Source organism: Acanthochromis polyacanthus, chromosome 23 (assembly GCF_021347895.1).
Source record: "Acanthochromis polyacanthus isolate Apoly-LR-REF ecotype Palm Island chromosome 23, KAUST_Apoly_ChrSc, whole genome shotgun sequence".
Taxonomy (NCBI): Eukaryota; Metazoa; Chordata; class Actinopteri; family Pomacentridae; genus Acanthochromis; species Acanthochromis polyacanthus.
The window spans coordinates 9,166,187-9,182,894 of record NC_067135.1 but is presented as its reverse complement, the minus strand read 5'-3'; the positions used below and the strand labels follow the sequence as shown (position 1 = coordinate 9,182,894).

Here is a 16,708-nt window from a genome sequence, read left to right as displayed (position 1 = left end):
AAATGGAAAAATCCATTGAGTTAGTAATTAGTGACATGCTTAAAATAGCTATATTTGATAAAAATAATTATATTTTTCATGTCTCATCTAAAATTTGCCAAAAATAAATTGTTTGCTATAACTACATATCAGAAAAAAATTAACGTTAGTTTTATCTTTATATATGATTTATGGCATTAAAACTGTGTCATAGTGCACAGAAGGCATTTTGAGCAATCCATTCTTTCTAATCATGGTTGTACTCTTTCCACAGAGGTTTATACTGCAGAGAAGAAAAACCACACAGTGAGTAAAAATATGACCGAAGCAAAAAAAAAAATTGAGGGTTCAGAAGTTTAATAGTGTAGGCTGTCAAATCAAAATGCTGTAGCAACAAGCACCAATAATTTCAACTGAAAATTTAGCAAGAATATTTCTGTTCTCCAGAGGATTATTACAGTGATTTCAGTGATCTTTTCACCTTTTACCTGACTCAAATTCAAGAAAAACTTTAAAACACTAAGGTCCATGACACGGCATTTCGAGACACACGATATTTTATCGTCATGACAAGATTGCTTGTCAGTTTTGGTAACCAAAATCGTGTCTAGCTGCATGATGTTAGCTACCCCCACAGGCCTTTCAGTAGCATCCCCTCAGGACAAGAACGACATTGTTAACCCCTCTGCTAATGTGGCAAATTTGTCATTTTGACGTGCAATCATTAAAGGTCATTTCTAGCTGCATAAAGGGCCAAATGGTGCTGGTGTTTTACTATAGTAGCTTGCCAAAAGTGTAGCGGTTGAATCCTCCTACATCTCAACACTAACACAACTCATTCTTCCAAGGAGAATTGTACATCTGAGCCTTGCAGGTAAAACTAAACACTGACATCTGATCCCTGATTCTCACCAGGTTCCTTAAAGCTCAATTTCCTGCTCTCAGTGATACAACCATCCATCACTGTCACTCTGCTTCAGTATCACTTGGACTCAAGTGGCTTAAATTGTAATTTAATTGGCCCAAGTGGTTTGGTTTGAAGGATAATGTAGTGGATTAGAGGCATTTGAATCTCTTTTGTATATAACCAATGATTAGAGTAGATTAATTGATTCTGCTCATGGAGTGTTTTTTGATCGTTTGAGAATTAAGCGGTTGCATGTGTACGACCCAAGAATGCATCAAAGCTCCACAAAAATGGTACATAAATGTCCTCGCTATAGGAGACATATCGCATATTTTGGAGTGACACACTCTTGGCAAACTAGCAAAGCTTTTGTTTTTAATTACTAATTTCTTTTTAAATGCAGCCAAACACATTTCTCCTTTGTTTAGACTTCATCCATCAGTCTTTTCAAATGTTCCTGCACAACCCATTTTAAACAATGTTTGAATGATGAGGTCTGATTCTGGGGGTTGCTGCTGTTACCTGGGTGGGCAGGGCTGGGTTCTGCAGTCCTGGAGGAGTTGAGGGGGACGGCGAGAGCTCACGCACTGGGTTTGGTCTGCCGCCTCCCTGGTCTGCTTGTTCAGGCAGATGACCACGGCCTCCTGCACACCTGGGGCAAGATAACCAACAAATCATGAGCATTAGAATACACGATAGCGGTCCTGCTTTTGGACTTTCCTCTGCACTGGAAAAATGCTCCTCTTAAAACAAGACAAAACAAACTTATTTCAAGGAACTTTTACCTTGAAATAAGTGAAAAATCTGCCAATTGAACAAGTAAAAAAATGGCTTGGTAAGATTTCTTGAAATAAGAGATTTAGAATACCGAGATCTTAAAATTAGCTGGGAAAATTTATTTTAAGCATTTTTTTTTTTTTTTTTTAACCAGGATTGTCATGCTTAAGTGTCTTAAAATAAGCCAGACATGCTAACAAAAAAGCAGTTTTTCACTCAAAAAACAGATTTTTGCTTTTATTTTTGCTTTTCTAATTTGAGATGTATTAACCCTCGTGTCGTCCTGCGGGTCAAAATTGACCCTTTTTAAAGTTGAAAATGTGAGGAAAATATTTTCACAGTGAAACTTGTGATGTCCACATTTTCAACATTTTAGGGAAATCTTTGAACATTTTAATGGTAGAAAAAAGAGAAATGTTAAAAAAAAAATCTTAAGAACATTCACAATGAATGTTTTTAAAGAAAATATTATACATTTTACTGATATGTGTCATATGTAATCACTTAAGATATTCTTAGGATTTTTTAGGAAGATATTTACTCATTTTTGAAAATATTTACAATATTTCTTGCTAAATTTGGGGAAAAAATTAAAATAAAACTTTAAGGGAAACTTTTAAGGCATTATTGGAGTTTTCTTCCTGAAGGTTTTGCAAATTTTCAGAAATTTGGGGAATTTTTTTGCTGATTTTTTGGATTTTTTCAGACAAGGAAACAATATTTTTTGCTGTCTGTAAATGAGGTCAACAGGAGGGTAAAACTTATTTTGAGTTTTCTTGTAAAATTCAACTCAAAGCAAGATCATTTCAAGATTGTTCGATTTAACAAGATATTTAAGATGCACTGTCTTAAAACAAGTCCCTCCATCTTGCTCAAATGTCACTTGTTAAGTGAATTTATCTTAAATTGAGTGGGAAGAGACATTTTGACTAAAAATAAGACAAATAGACTTGGTAAGTGTGTGAGAAAATGCAAACACATACTGTTCTCATTAAGCTTCTCTTGCTTACAAATTACCCCACATCTATATGGGGTGGCACAGAATATTGGAAGCAGTTCACTGCAGTGAAAAACACTGATGCTGCTCAATAAAAGCACAGACTCTGAGTGCAATGGAAGGTCATATTAAAAGTAATGTAACATAAATCTCTGAGTCTGTTCCTAATGTTGGGGACAATAAGAGTGAAGCAGGCACTTCAAACGCCACAGTGGTGTGATGGTCCACAGGAGCGCAGCCCTAAGGGTGTGTATGTGACATCTGATACCAGGCATAATCATCCCCGAATGGGAGTTTGTTGAGTTTGGGTGAGTGTGCGCACACACACACACACACACACATTGACATAAGCCTACGCCCATGTGCAGAAATAAAGTTACAAACGCACACTAAAGCTTGGATGTGGAGGTGGGGAGATTAAAGTAGGTTTAAACACATGTTGGCAGGATGTTTAGGACAGCTCTCTCTGTCTGTCACAGCATTTACTAACCTTTAGGGCTGAACTTCCATCCATTATCATCCAATATCATGTAACTTACTCGTGCTGGTCGCCAGACTCAAGCCATTCATTAGCATAAGGTCACTGCATACTGCTGGTTCAATTCACATTTTATACAGCAACAGGGATGAATTCAGTGACACTGATGAAGCCGAGCTTGCCTTAGGAATTTACAATGCTATTAAACAGGGTTCCATGCTGTTTTTGCAGGATTTATACAATAAAAACAATTCAATGGGTTTAGAGACTCCTGCGAAAATCCCAGAGAGTGTTTGTTAACATTATCTTTGGGTGCATGACGATTTATGAACCTGCTCTTTTCTTTGTAGGAACTCTAGCAGTGTGGACCCAGGGATGGCGATGTCTGCCGGTTCACCGCTGACAAGTATTAGATACACTTCAATGGAATGTGTTAAGACATTCCTAATGACAGCAGGATGTGATCATTTTTGGTTTTAAGTGAAACCACATTAGATGGAATGCAGTGGAATTTCTTTCTTACAGTAATGCATTAAACTGTAATCACTTGTGATTATCTAGGAAAATGGTATCAGATTGGAACTTGGTATCGGCAGATAAATATTAAATGTTGTCAATCTGTCCATTTGTGATTATTCATTTTTTAACTTCCCATCTCTGCCCTTCATTCAACCACTTAGGTCTGTTCTTTGCAAACCAGAGAGATCAATAAAGTTCCATACCTCCACCACAACTCTCCGAGCACTCGGTAAAGCCTTCGTACTCCCAGTCGTGCAGCTCCTCTCTTTGCAGTGTCTTGCCCTCTTCCTCCTCTTCTTCCTCCTCCTCTTGTTTTCCATCGCCACCTCGGCCCGACACTCCAGAGCAGGGCGTACGGTAGCAAGGCTGGCTCGCAGCAGGTTTGACCCCCTCGCATTCATCATCGGACAGGTCAGCGACGGTCTGGGAGAAGGACAGCAACACCTGGCATTTGACGGTTCGTTGCTGGGTCCCGGCGCCACATGTTCTGCTGCAGGGCTGCCAAGGACCAGGGATGAAGCTGCAGAGGACAATCACGAGGTTTGGAAAACACAAAAGGATCATTGTTCATACTCATCAAGATATTATGCTCATTTAGTGAGCATGCTTCATGTACCTACATCAGACACACTTGGAAAAGTTGGGAAATTCAACAGAGTTGGATTGCATGAGGACTGTTTCCTTATTTTGGCAGCAATTCGTAGGTTTTTAGCATTTCCCAGTAAACAGATTTTATTAATTTGCTGCTAGGTTCATAAACTTACTAAGCCTTCATGAAAGATAGTCCAGCTGTGATTAATTGAACAGCTGCGGAGCATTAAGATCAGCTATTGCTTGGATAAACAGCTTTCAGGCGCATCCTTCCTCGTCTAAAAGAATGGATCAGAGGAGGAAATACTTCAGGCCCAGAGACTGAACAGTCAACCCTTTGACGGCTTTAGGAAAGTGTAAAAGAAACAATAAAACTACAAAGCGTGAGGCAGAAAGAACTCTGAATCGCTCTTGATCCTCACATGTAACTGACACTTTCAATAAGAATTGCACTTTCAAGGAAACACGCAGAGAAAGTTGAAAACCGTAGATCTGTTGATTATGTAGCAGTCTGGGTATTTTCATGTTGAAATATGGAAAGACAGCAATTGTGCCCCTGAGATCTACTAATGATACCTTCTTATTTATCTTTTTTAACCGTGAAAGCAAGTCCCAGCCTGTTATAGGCCCGCCAGCAAGATGACATGTGACTCTTACACTCTGCACAACAATCCATGATCTCTACACCATTGTTCTCATGACATTTAGTTATGCTCCTCATCACTAATATATTCCATCTAGACTGTATGTAGTTGGACAGTTGCACATATTTGAGTTGTTCAGGCCGTGTGCTTACTAGATACACTAGGTTGTAAAGTATATATCCTCTCAAAGTTCCTCCAACTAAATACTCACATAACAGCTGAGATTTAGCACTTGGATTTTGTATGTAGTACCCACTATGTAATTTTACACTGAATGTAGTGAAGCACTAACTGTTGCTGCTTCTGCTTTCGTTTAGGCATCATATAAGAGAGATTCAGTACATGTATGTGACTTAAAAATCAAAACCACCAGGTGCATGGATTATGTTGGGACAAAACTGCTTGAATCCGTAGTTACTGAATTTGCATTGGAGTTTTTCTCTGCCTACTGAAAGACTATGAAATCCACAGAAACACACTGATGTTTGAACCATTGATAGATTAAAAACTGCTGCATAAGTCTTTTTTGCTGCAAACTGAATGGACTCCTGAACTGAAGATAGTCATGAGCAGCGCTGCAAGATCACTTGTTGATGCACATTTAAACTGAACTGATGAACAAGATGATTTGAATCAGCAAAGAGATTTTAAATTTTTTACAATCCTTCATACTGATGATTAAATCTCTTTTGTGTTGTTTTTGGGAGTTAAAAATGCTTATTTCTTTTTTAGTTTGTTGTAGACATCACAAACAAAATTGGAATATATTACTATTAAGGGCTGTAGTTTCCAAGTCCACTGCTCAATTGGATATTATATCAGACCAAATGGTGGGTGTTACTGTCATAAGGAGAAAAGTTCTTCATCAATAACTTCCCATGATTAAATCATTATTTTTGGCAGCAAGAGGAACAACCTGGTGTTCTCAGAACTTTAAATTCATCCAATTAGGTCTAATTAATTCAGTGTTTGCATTTGGGGGGTAAAAATTCTCAAAGTTGGCCTAAAACTTACTGATATCATGTGAAAGAAGTTGTCAATGTGGCTGCATTGTTGAGTGTCAAATTTGCAGGTACATTTCTCAACTGTTCCTGTGCTCCATGATGAGAAATGACATGAATGTTGGCAGATGCACGCTGGTCGGCTTGTTCTCATTTCTGTAAACTAGGCTAAGATGATTTAATATGCTGCAAATACTGCTTGTTTTCATTTAGGGCAAAAAGCCTAGCAGGTCGAGTACACTCAGCGCACTGTGTGCGATATAAGTAATGGAGAAATTAGGCCTGTTGAAGAGCAGGTAGGATTTTACTTGAGGAATAGCTTGGTTGACTTTAGCCGTAAATAATGACTATAAGCACTGCCTCCTAATTGCACTCTGTAAAGCTGAATAACAATCTTTACCTGAGTCCAAATGTTCCACTGAGTGCCTGCACTTACAGGGCTTATAAAAGCAGCAAAGCATATATTTAATGTACGTGCACATCACACAGGTGCCACTAACACGGCAGCCCTCAGCAGTGTGCAGCATTCTTCCCTGGTGGAACAGTTTGCCCACAACACAAGAGCACCACGCTGTTTTACAAGATGCCTCAATAAAGAGCTCATAATTACAGCAAAGTTGGATCTTTACGAGAGCTCGAGGTCTCATTGTGTTTTGGACAAACAAATGAATCACCGGTGGTTCGACCTTGGCACAGGAACAACAAAGTCAACAAGTAAACCCACAGAAATGTTTATCTTCATGCGTAGTTAAAGTACATCTGTCAGTTCAAAAACAATCTTGATTTCATTCATGGAAGGAAACAACACATTTTTGTAATATCCGCCAGAGCCCCATGTTAATAATATCAATTAAGTTTCCATCAGTGGAAATATTTTGTTTACTCATGGTGAAAAAATGTTTTTTTGGCCAGATTGTGGGTCATATATGGGTTTAATTTTTCAAGCAGTCGCACAGCGGTGGTTGGGGGCAGGCATAAGGCCTGGCAATGGAGGTGCAATAAGTCTAGTGCAGGAATTTCCTTCTCCTTCCTCTCACATCCGTAACCTGGCCCCATATGGTAGGCAGATATTGTTGTTGGCTTGTGAATGACAGCATATTATACACAGTTATTTATGTGCTTTTCGAGGAAAGACATGCTTTTTTTTTGCACCAGAGCAAAATCATATGTTTTGGCGTCGCTCTCTCCCTCGCTCTGGAGATAAGTCAAAGTAACAGATGTTCTGAACTGGCTAAAATGGTTGCTAATGCAAGTCATGCAAGACACTGGGTAGAGTCCAGATATTGTCCATCTTCAGAGGACAGCCATTATTAGTCAGTTGATATGTGGGACAAGAACATCTGGAACATCTGAGGGCCTGCTGAGGTAATGCTGGTAGCCGGTGACCGAGCGATCGAAAGGATTCCAAAAAGATGTTTTTCTCTTTTACCTTCAGTGTCGCAACTTTGCCTCAAATAACCTCATAGACAAAATTCCCTGAAGCAAAGTGTGAATCCCTATGTATTTGTTTTGACAACATTCGGCATTCACACACACGCTCTTGTGCATATTTTGACAGAAGAATCTGCAGCTCCAGCTCCACATTTTGACTCCAAGTTGACGAAAATTGCTGCTGACATGAACACAACCGTGATACTGTTGCTGTTGCGTGGCAGCACCGGGTCCTGTCTGCTTCAATTTCACCTCCAGGTAAGTCCTAAGCTCCGGTTTGTGAAAACTGTTGTTGAAACTGTATCTGGGAACTGACTTTTCAGCTTCTTTTTTTCACCCCTGAGGAGTAACGGTAATTCGGTAGAAGGGTGAATTTACAGCTTCAAGTTTCCCCTCTTCTTTTTCCAGGTTATGAACTTTGAGAACCTTGTATCGCTTTAGCAGTTGCATCTTCTCATAATAATAATTTACAACCAAGTCCCAAACACCTGTGATAGTTTGAACAGGATAATAACCTCTGACAGGCGCAAAGAGGCTGTGTGATCTGGGTAACAACTGCATTACGAGCAAGAAAAAGTCCACAAATCAAAGTGTAGAAGTGCAGTTTAAGGGTTGAACCCAGTTCATTCTGCTTTTCATAAAAAGAAGCAACAACCACAGAAACTAATATTTGACTTCCAAGGTGGTAACAGCTACAGAACACACAGAAACAGCTATTTTCATTTTGCTATGGGACACTGTAGCTGTACTTTCCTTGCTTTTCTTTTTAGTGAATAGTTAGGAATATTCAAATGAAGAGAAAAACTCCACAAAGGAAGTGTAAGAGCATCGTTGAACGAACTGAATTGCAGTTGTTTCTGCTTTTTCAGAAAAGAAAGCAATAAACAGAGATGATTTCCACTCAGTAAGATGCAGTCAATCTGTTTTTTCTGTGTTTGTGCATGTTGTGACTCACGTCGGTTCCTCAGTCACAGTGACTTCCTCCTCCAGCTCTATGGCCTGTTTATGCCACACAGGTTTCGCCTCAACAGGTAGCGCATCTGGAGAAAATGACACAAATAAGCAACTGAATAATACATGTGTACAATATAGCAATGAGTTAAAACAAGAAAAAACCCTCAGCGTCACCCACCCATGGACTTGTAGCAGGGCACGGTCACCAGACACTCCTCCTTGATGTGGGGTTTGGTTGTGGGGTTGCAGCCTCCAGCGTGGAGTCCTCGGTGATCGATGCACAGCACCACTCGGTAGCGCAGGCCCTGACCACATGTCACTGTACACTGCAGATGATATCAGCTATTAATTACCCACTGATAGCGAGCCAGTCATCAGTTTATTTAAACATCAGCCAAGTCCTGCGGTTACGTCTTTTTCCTCGTATTTGACCGAAAGTCTCAGCCTCTGACTCAGGGGAGGTAAAGAAAGAGACCTTCAACCATCCCAGCAGCTCTCCGCTCAGGAGTGAACTTTGTATATCCTCTGCCAAAACAAGCATTTTAAAGGCAAAGGAAGAATGTGCAAGATAAACAGCATCCCAGGTTTTTAGGAGGCCACAAATCCGGCTCCCTGGGCTTCTGCATGGACCCACTCAACTAGAACGGCACAAAAATGCCCTCGAGGAAGGTAAACGCGACATTTATGGTTGAATAGGACATAACATTTTTAGTGTCACTGTATAATGACAGCAAAATTCAATGTACAACTTCCTTATATGATGCTAAAAAAGAACAAACAAGATGAAAAACCAAACAATAGGAAGTTGCAAAAGGTCCACTATTACAGTGTCAATTACCCTCTGAACCTCAAAACCAGCCAAAGGAATAAAACTGTAAAAATGACAACATTTATCAGCACTAGAAAATATAAAATTAGAAACAAATATTGGGTTTTCAACTTTCCAATGGTCCTTGAACTACTCGTCTATGAGGTGCTGTTGTGTCTGAAAAATGTTCCACGCATAAAAACACACAAACACAAAACAATCTGCGTTCCTCAGTATAAAAATTCTTAGATTTTTGGCTGAACTGCAGGCTGTGTTTACACAGAGCAGACAGGAGGCTTGGAAAAAAGTTTTTTTGTAAAACAACAAATTAAATAAGCTCAATTTTTGGTTTTCTTTTCTTTCTTTTTTATGGTGAATGGCTTTACATTTTCACATTCTCTCTCCTTCTGGCTATGGTTGTGCTGCTTCCATAGAGGTGCAGGGCTTTAAAACACAATGTGGATGAACGTATGAGTCCCTGTACTCTGAGGTTATTAGTGAGAAACACAGATTTACGGTAGCAAAAATGCATGCCAGCAAATCTGTATGTAATGTGATGGAAAAACATATTCAGAGAAGGAACAGCTCTGGAAAAAGACCTATTTCTCAGTGTGGACGTGTGCTAGAAAAAGACCTTATAACACCCATTTTAACTGAACTTTCTTTGGATTTCCATTTTTGTTGACGTTCTACAGCACCTCGCAAGAAGGCTGTAATCAAGTACGGCTTAATTTCCCAGGTGTTTACGAGTGTTTTTACGGAATAGAACGCTTACGTGCTCAAAAACAGAACAAAGAAGGGTACCTACAGGTGACCACTCCTGTGCCAGCCAGGTGGGGCAGTCGAAGGCGTTGCAGGGCTGCAGGATTGCTGTTTTCGGGGAGTAGAGACACTTCCACTCCTCTGTGGGGGTGATGTTCCCCTGCATGTCCTCCTCCACACATGAAACCGAGCGACTTTGGATGCCGCCGCCGCAGGAGGTGGAGCAGGCCGTCCAGGGGCTGCTCTCCCATCTGAAGTCAGAAAAACAGTATTAATAGAGATGCTTTGGTTTGCGTCACTATTCTACCCGACAGTCGGTGAGTACATACCGAGGCAGGGGGTGGTAGAGGTCGTATGGCATAATTTGTTTGTAGCCGTCGCTGAAAGATAGAAACAGTAAAGGACATTTGGTTTGTTAAACGTGACATCAAAATTGAGCTTTTAACCCATTTGAATGGATTCAGAGTGAGTGTCTAACCTGTCCAGGCAGGGCTCCATGTTGCACTCCTGCAGTTTGGGTTTAGGTTTGACGTTTTCGGGGTAATAATGGCAATATTGGTCCACTACAACCCGTCCGCTCCGTAGATCAAAGCACTCTGCTGAGGTCAGCTGGTAGCCTGCAGGCAAAGAAATGTCAAAATAACACAGTCTGGGACATCAAGACATGTCTACGTACAGATATGTGTCATCTGACCTCCACCACATGTCACAGAACAGGGGAAGAAGTCGGTCTCTCTCCAGCGGTGGATGATGGGCTGGTAGTAGATGTACTGGACCACGCTGTCGGCTCCACTGGTGAACTGCACCTACATACACAATGTTCATGGTGTCACCAACACATTAACTTCAGAAATCTTGTACTGATATTATTATGCCTGTAAAGCAGGGCTGTCAAATTCATTTTAGTTCAGGTTCCACATTTAGCCCAATTTGATCTCAAGTGGACTGGAGCAGTAAAATCAAAGATTGTTAAAGTATAAATAACCACAATTCCAAATTTTTCCTCTGTTTTAGGGCAACAAAAGTACAACTCTGATCAACATGACAAAAGTCAGACAAAAAAATAACAAAAACAAGACAAAACATGACAAAAATGAGACACAAAATGACAAAAAAATAAGACAAACAACATGAAATGAAACAAAAAAGACATAAAATTAGACAAAAAAGTTAGAAAGTGACAAAAAAACGGACAACCGACAAAAATAAGACAAAAAGACGAACACATAGACCAACAACACAAATGAGAGGAAAAAAAGCACAAAACGACGAAAACGATGCTGAAAACAATGCATAAAGCAAACACAAAACGACAAAAATACAACAAAAAACAGAAGTGAGACAAAAAGGAAACACAAAACAACAAAAACGAGAAACAAAACGACAAAAGCATGAGACAAATGACAAAAGTCAGATAAAAAAACAACAAAAATAAGACAAAAAGTTACAAAAATGAAACACAAAATGACAAAAGAACAATGAGCAACATAGTATTGTATTTTATGATCAAAACTTGTCACGGTCTAGAAATTATAATAAATTTATAGTTCTATAAATTTAAAACTTGCAGGTAATGTCTTCTCAGCAATTTTTACACTTTACAAAGTCGTCCCACTAGCCGGATTGGACCCTCTGGTGGGCCGGTTTTGGCCCGCGGGCCGCATGTTTAACACCCCTGCTCTGGTCTGGATTGTTCAGTCATGGCAGCTTACAAATCTTGCCAGGAGATTCAGATGATTTGTGCAAGACAGTGAGCCAAACAAGCGATAATACAGCAGCAAATATTGATCTTACATTTGACTGGTGACCATGAAGAAAACTCCAATGGGGCTCCATATCATTATGTGTTTATACATTTTGAGTAAACAGATCATTGCTTCCTAACATTAGCCATAAGAACCTAACAGGGCTGTTGCTCTGTCTTTACAGGTGAAGATAAGTCAAACCTGTGTCGTCAGGAGTAAAATCACAGGATTTATCAAACCTGCTGCTGGAACTGGAAGGTGGCAAAACTAAAATTATGTTTTCTGAAGGGACCACTTTCAAGAAATAACTTGTGGATGTTCAACATTCGAAGATAACTTAAGTAATCGTGTTCATTTAACCTGACTCTTAGGTTTAATTTGGCACACACTGGGTTTACAACTGAGAGAATTTTGGTTTAACTATCTGCTTAACTACTAAGATGCCGCATGTTTCTCTGCCCCTAGCGGCTGCTACTGCAACTTTAATATGTAAGCATACTGTGTTAAAGCAGAAATGTAAAAACAAATCCCTGCTATGACTTCTTTGTAATTTAATCACTGCAAAACACTGACAGATATTACACCAATTAATTAAAGGAGCATTCTAAACTTACAGAAATCATTTAGCACAATCTGAATCTTCATAATTCACCTTTTTGGCACAGATGTTCACCATACTAAGCTTTGGTTTTACTACTATAGGTCCTTTGAAACAGTTTATAGAGAAAATTTAAAATGGCAGGAAAAAAAACAGCCACTGTTGATGAAATTATGGAAACTCTGATCCCTTGGAAAGCAAGCATATCACTTAAAAGATGTGGGAATCTACTTGAACATGTTATTTTCATCTGAATTTGACCCTGAAATGTCAATTTCTGCACAATTCTTGAACACAGCTCTTAGCAGGATAAGTGCGGCTGTCACAGAAAAAGATTCATAATTTTCCGGATGGGAAAAGATCATGCCTTTGTGCTTTGCTGAGATAAAATGAACCATAAAGAAATGAGATTATGCGTGTCATTGTTTTCAAATATCTGGAGAAAGTCCCCGTATTCATGATACCTATAAGACATATAAATTAAACACCGCTGCTACTCATTCACATTCATGTGTTTACAGTGGAAAGACTGTCTGGCAACTTTTTAATATGATTTTCCAAACATTTTTCCAGCCCTGTGATATGAACTGGCCGTCTGCCTCGAAACAGATTAGAAAATTATGCATTTATGGCTTCTCAGATTTCCGTCTCCTCTGTTCCTATTTATTGTCCGATCCTGACTCGTGTTTATGAGGGGGGAAGTTTTCACAGGCGTTTCCCAGCCTGTGGCCTGTATAATCTTTTACTGTCCACTCACTTGCCCTCGTCTGAGAATATGTGTGTCTGAAACAAAACAGGAAAATGTGTTGCAGTCATTGTGCCATGGTGCTGTTAAACTACTGGATTTATGAAGTGGATTTATGTACTGTTGTGTTGTAAGACATAAATAAAACTTGACATTTGATAACCAGATGTGCTGCAATTCTTCCTCACAATTTGACATGTCAGCATGAATCAAGCACAAGTTTCATCAAGTGGCATTTACACCATGGAGTAATATTGAACGTGGCAGCCAAAGACATGAAATCATTTCACATTATGAAGCCAAAACCAACCACTGGGTTTGGAGCGATTAATGTTTATGCTACTATTATTAATGCCTGATGACACATTGCTTTAAAACATGTTGTCCCTTAAAGAGCGCAAGCAGACAAGAGAGTTGTCTGAATTTGATATTTACGTGGCTCACACCTATGCCAAAATCTTGAAATCAAATCTGCTTTGAACTCTGCATAACACGGAGGAGGTCACCGGGAGTTCACGAATAACAGCCTTATCAGAGCCCAGTTTAGTTTGGCTGCTCTATTTTCAGAGCTTTTCGTGGCAACAACGACAGTTCTAAATTAAAGAGCGGAAAAAACAACAAAAAGGTCCCAGTGATGTCAGCTGCTCAGTAGAGTTAAGCTGATTGGGATCATTTGCACGCAAGCGAGTCTGAGGGCTGCTGGTTTTAGCTACCTGATAAGAGAGTTAAAGAAATTCCTGAAACAGCACTCTGTCGCCCATACATTTCCAAGGCAATTCTACAGTCAGTGATTTTACAGCTTCTTAGTTGTGGACATAATACTAACAGTGGACGAAATTTTATTTTTTGCAAAAAAGCAGCTTGTTTGCACATCCAGCAGCTGTGGGGCAACAACAGCATTCAATTTGAGTTGTGTTTTTGTCCACCTGCTGAGTCAAAGGCCAGACTGAACTCCTCTTTCAACTCAATTTTGGTCTCCACCTACTCTCCAAAATCTTTACCTATGTTTACCAGCTAATCACAGACTCCGTTTTCTCCTGTACATAATTTATTTTTTTGCAATCTCTTTTACAAAACACCATTTAAATTGCTGATGATATGTCATGTAGTGTCTGAGTAGAGCAGCTTAAAGCTGGGGTAAGGAGTAATGTTTTGGAATCACTATGCAAAATATTCATGTTCACTTTGAGGAACCACACAGTTCAAGTGGTCTGGGAGAAAACTAGACTTCGGCAAATCCTCTTGGAACTGCAGCACATGATAGGAGATTTTCAGAGGGAGGGTGTTTGTATTAGATGCTCTACAAATGCAGATGCACAAGCTTAATTCCAGGGTTGGAAATCTTGCAGAAAAAGTTGCTATTCCAACAATAGCAGCAACTGACTTTACTATGAAGCAACCCCCACATAAAAGCTCAATGGATTTAGCAAAAAGAGAGCAGCAAAACACATTTCAATGCCTGCAAAGTTTACAACTAGAATGGGGAGTTACATCAACTATGTTCCAAACTTTTGCTCTTACTCTGGACAGTTAAGCTGTGTACTTTAATTCCCTGTGGTTAAGTAGTTGGTTAGGTTGTGTTGGTAGATTTACCTGCAAGCTGGTGATGAGTGGCTATGTTGAACGTTGCTAAACTCATGGTTGCAGTTGTGGCTAATTCTGTTTCACGTTTACATTCAGATTAATGGTCAACCTTGAGTTGGATCCACGTGGGAGGAGCAGGAGAAGGGTGTTTTATATATATATATATATATATATATATATATATATATATATATATATATATATATTTTTTTTTTTTTTTAACTTTTTCAAATTAATGCTTCCTCGAGTATTAAGTCATCTGATTGAAAATATGAGTTGGTTTCAGCTCTTACTTTGACTGTGAAGTCAGCTCCAAGTGGCCCGGTGATTCTCAGGACCTCTTTATCGGAAAGCTTCTGGTAGTCCAGGGTGGTGTTCTCCAAGTGGTACTGGCCTGATTGATCCAACACCAATTCATCTTTTACCCCCTCTAGAGTCTTACTCTCCACATCTGAAGAGCAAAAACAGCAGATGATTTGAGTCTAACAGACATATTAGTCATAACATACAATGTGGGGGCAGGTATGGCCGCTGATTAAAAGGAAATTCACCTTAACCTTAAGTTCTCATAATTTCTCGCACATTTTACTTTATTATTGCACCATTTTTCACTTATCACTGACCCTCTGACACAGACCTTCAGTCAGATCCAGTTACACACAAAGAGCACAGTCTGGTTGTTGCATTTGGAGGCAAAGAACGCCACTCTGGCACTGGCAGGAGGCTCATGGAGGTCTGTGGACAGGCCAGCACCGCTGTGAGTTTGACCTCACCTCACCTCCGGCTTAACGGGCTCTTGTGAAACGCCGGTGTGGACATTTAAACAAAAACAACAGAGACACTGGAAGGAGCAGTAACCATCATCATCTGCTCACAAGTGGTAACAATTTAAGAGTCTTTGGGCAGAAATGGATGGACGGAAATGTTTAATGAAAAACCCATCCATTCAGGAAACAATCTCCAAGCTCGCCATGAAGCAAAGGAAAGGTACAACGATGAAACATTTGTTATCAATTTGATCCAGCAGGAGTTTGATGCCAGTACTTTGACATCAATGAAATTTGCTGGACGACGTGTGTCTTCTCAGAGCCAAAGGAAAAGGAAAAAATATGTACCTCTTCTAGTTAGACTGCTTTTAAAACAGCCTAGATGAGAGAGGCTTTTTGGAACAGGGAGGAAAAAGGTTAATTATAGATTGTTATTGGGGTGAACTACCATTATAAAAGTCTGCCAAGTGTAATAATCTGTTTTCTGGTACAAAAACGTCACCATCATGTCTTTTTTTTAACCCTTAACATACAGTAGATATATGTGTGTGTGAAAAATTAGTCACTAAAGCATAACACCATCTGCACAAAAGTCAGGGCAATGGAGAGAACTTGTATCCAGTGTGAACAATTTGGCAATATAAAACGCCAAATGCCAAATAGAAAGATCATGTTGAGCTGTTTTGGATGGAAGGGCACCCTGGACCTACCAGGACTTACACAAGTGATCCGGGCCTTTCAGGACGAGACGAACGTGACGGCTCTTAAACGGGATGACGACCACCGTGTCTTCAGCTTGAACAAGACAGAGAGAGTAAGGTGAAGAAGGAGCTAATGAATACTGACAGAAATAAAACAAAATTCATTTTAGTTTGATGATGCAATGCAACTACCTTGAATAAAACTGCAGTCAGTGAAAAGACTACAAACAAAGACTGCATGTAAAAGAAGGACATCACCTCCGGATTTGAAAAGCAAAGTGAAAAGTAAAACCTAAAACTTGCATTCTTTCTAACGGCCAGCAGATGGCGACTCCTCCGGTTGCCATAAAAAATCCAATTGTATCAAAGTCTATGAGAAAATTACCCTACTTCTTATTGGATTACTCATTCAGCAAACTTTCTCATATTTACTGTATAGTTTCATCTGCTGATGTTTAGTCTTCTTCAACACAGTGTGATGTAAAAGAATGGGTAAAATTGCTATAAGACCTCTTTAAGCAAGCAATATTTATAATCAGAAAAACTGACTGACTGAATCTGAGTGATGATCCATTACTTTTTCCTGATGCATGCTGGGATTTGTAGTGCCCTCGCACAAGTCTGCAGGATGAGCCATCTCCATTGCAGATGCCACAGTTGTCTTCCTTCGCTGTGCTCCCCAGCTCGTGATCACAACCTACAATCTGTAACACACAGTAG

The 16,708-nt window shown here is 39.7% G+C and overlaps 2 protein-coding genes across 6 annotated transcripts in view; one reads left to right on the top strand and one right to left on the bottom strand.

Moving 5' to 3' along the window:
* The window catches only part of LOC110962536 (pyruvate carboxylase, mitochondrial), a 627,844-nt gene that overhangs the window by 53,121 nt on the left and 558,015 nt on the right, over window positions 1-16,708 (top strand).
* Window positions 1-16,708, bottom strand: part of LOC110962296 (ADAMTS-like protein 1) — a 109,060-nt gene that overhangs the window by 9,789 nt on the left and 82,563 nt on the right. For 4 of the 5 annotated variants that reach the window (XM_051943650.1, XM_051943649.1, XM_051943651.1 and 1 more), the window contains 11 exons: window positions 16,566-16,692; window positions 16,008-16,082; window positions 14,814-14,971; window positions 10,543-10,654; window positions 10,327-10,465; window positions 10,178-10,228; window positions 9,895-10,099; window positions 8,457-8,604; window positions 8,280-8,364; window positions 3,861-4,177; window positions 1,409-1,538 (listed from right to left, as the gene is read on the bottom strand). In XM_051943650.1, the coding sequence (XP_051799610.1) occupies window positions 1,409-1,538; window positions 3,861-4,177; window positions 8,280-8,364; window positions 8,457-8,604; window positions 9,895-10,099; window positions 10,178-10,228; window positions 10,327-10,465; window positions 10,543-10,654; window positions 14,814-14,971; window positions 16,008-16,082; window positions 16,566-16,692 (1,547 nt within the window). Of the gene's footprint in view, window positions 1-1,408; window positions 1,539-3,860; window positions 4,178-8,275; window positions 8,365-8,456; window positions 8,605-9,894; window positions 10,100-10,177; window positions 10,229-10,326; window positions 10,466-10,542; window positions 10,655-14,813; window positions 14,972-16,007; window positions 16,083-16,565; window positions 16,693-16,708 lie in introns of those variants that run through there. The other variant, XM_051943653.1, reaches the window with a different exon arrangement.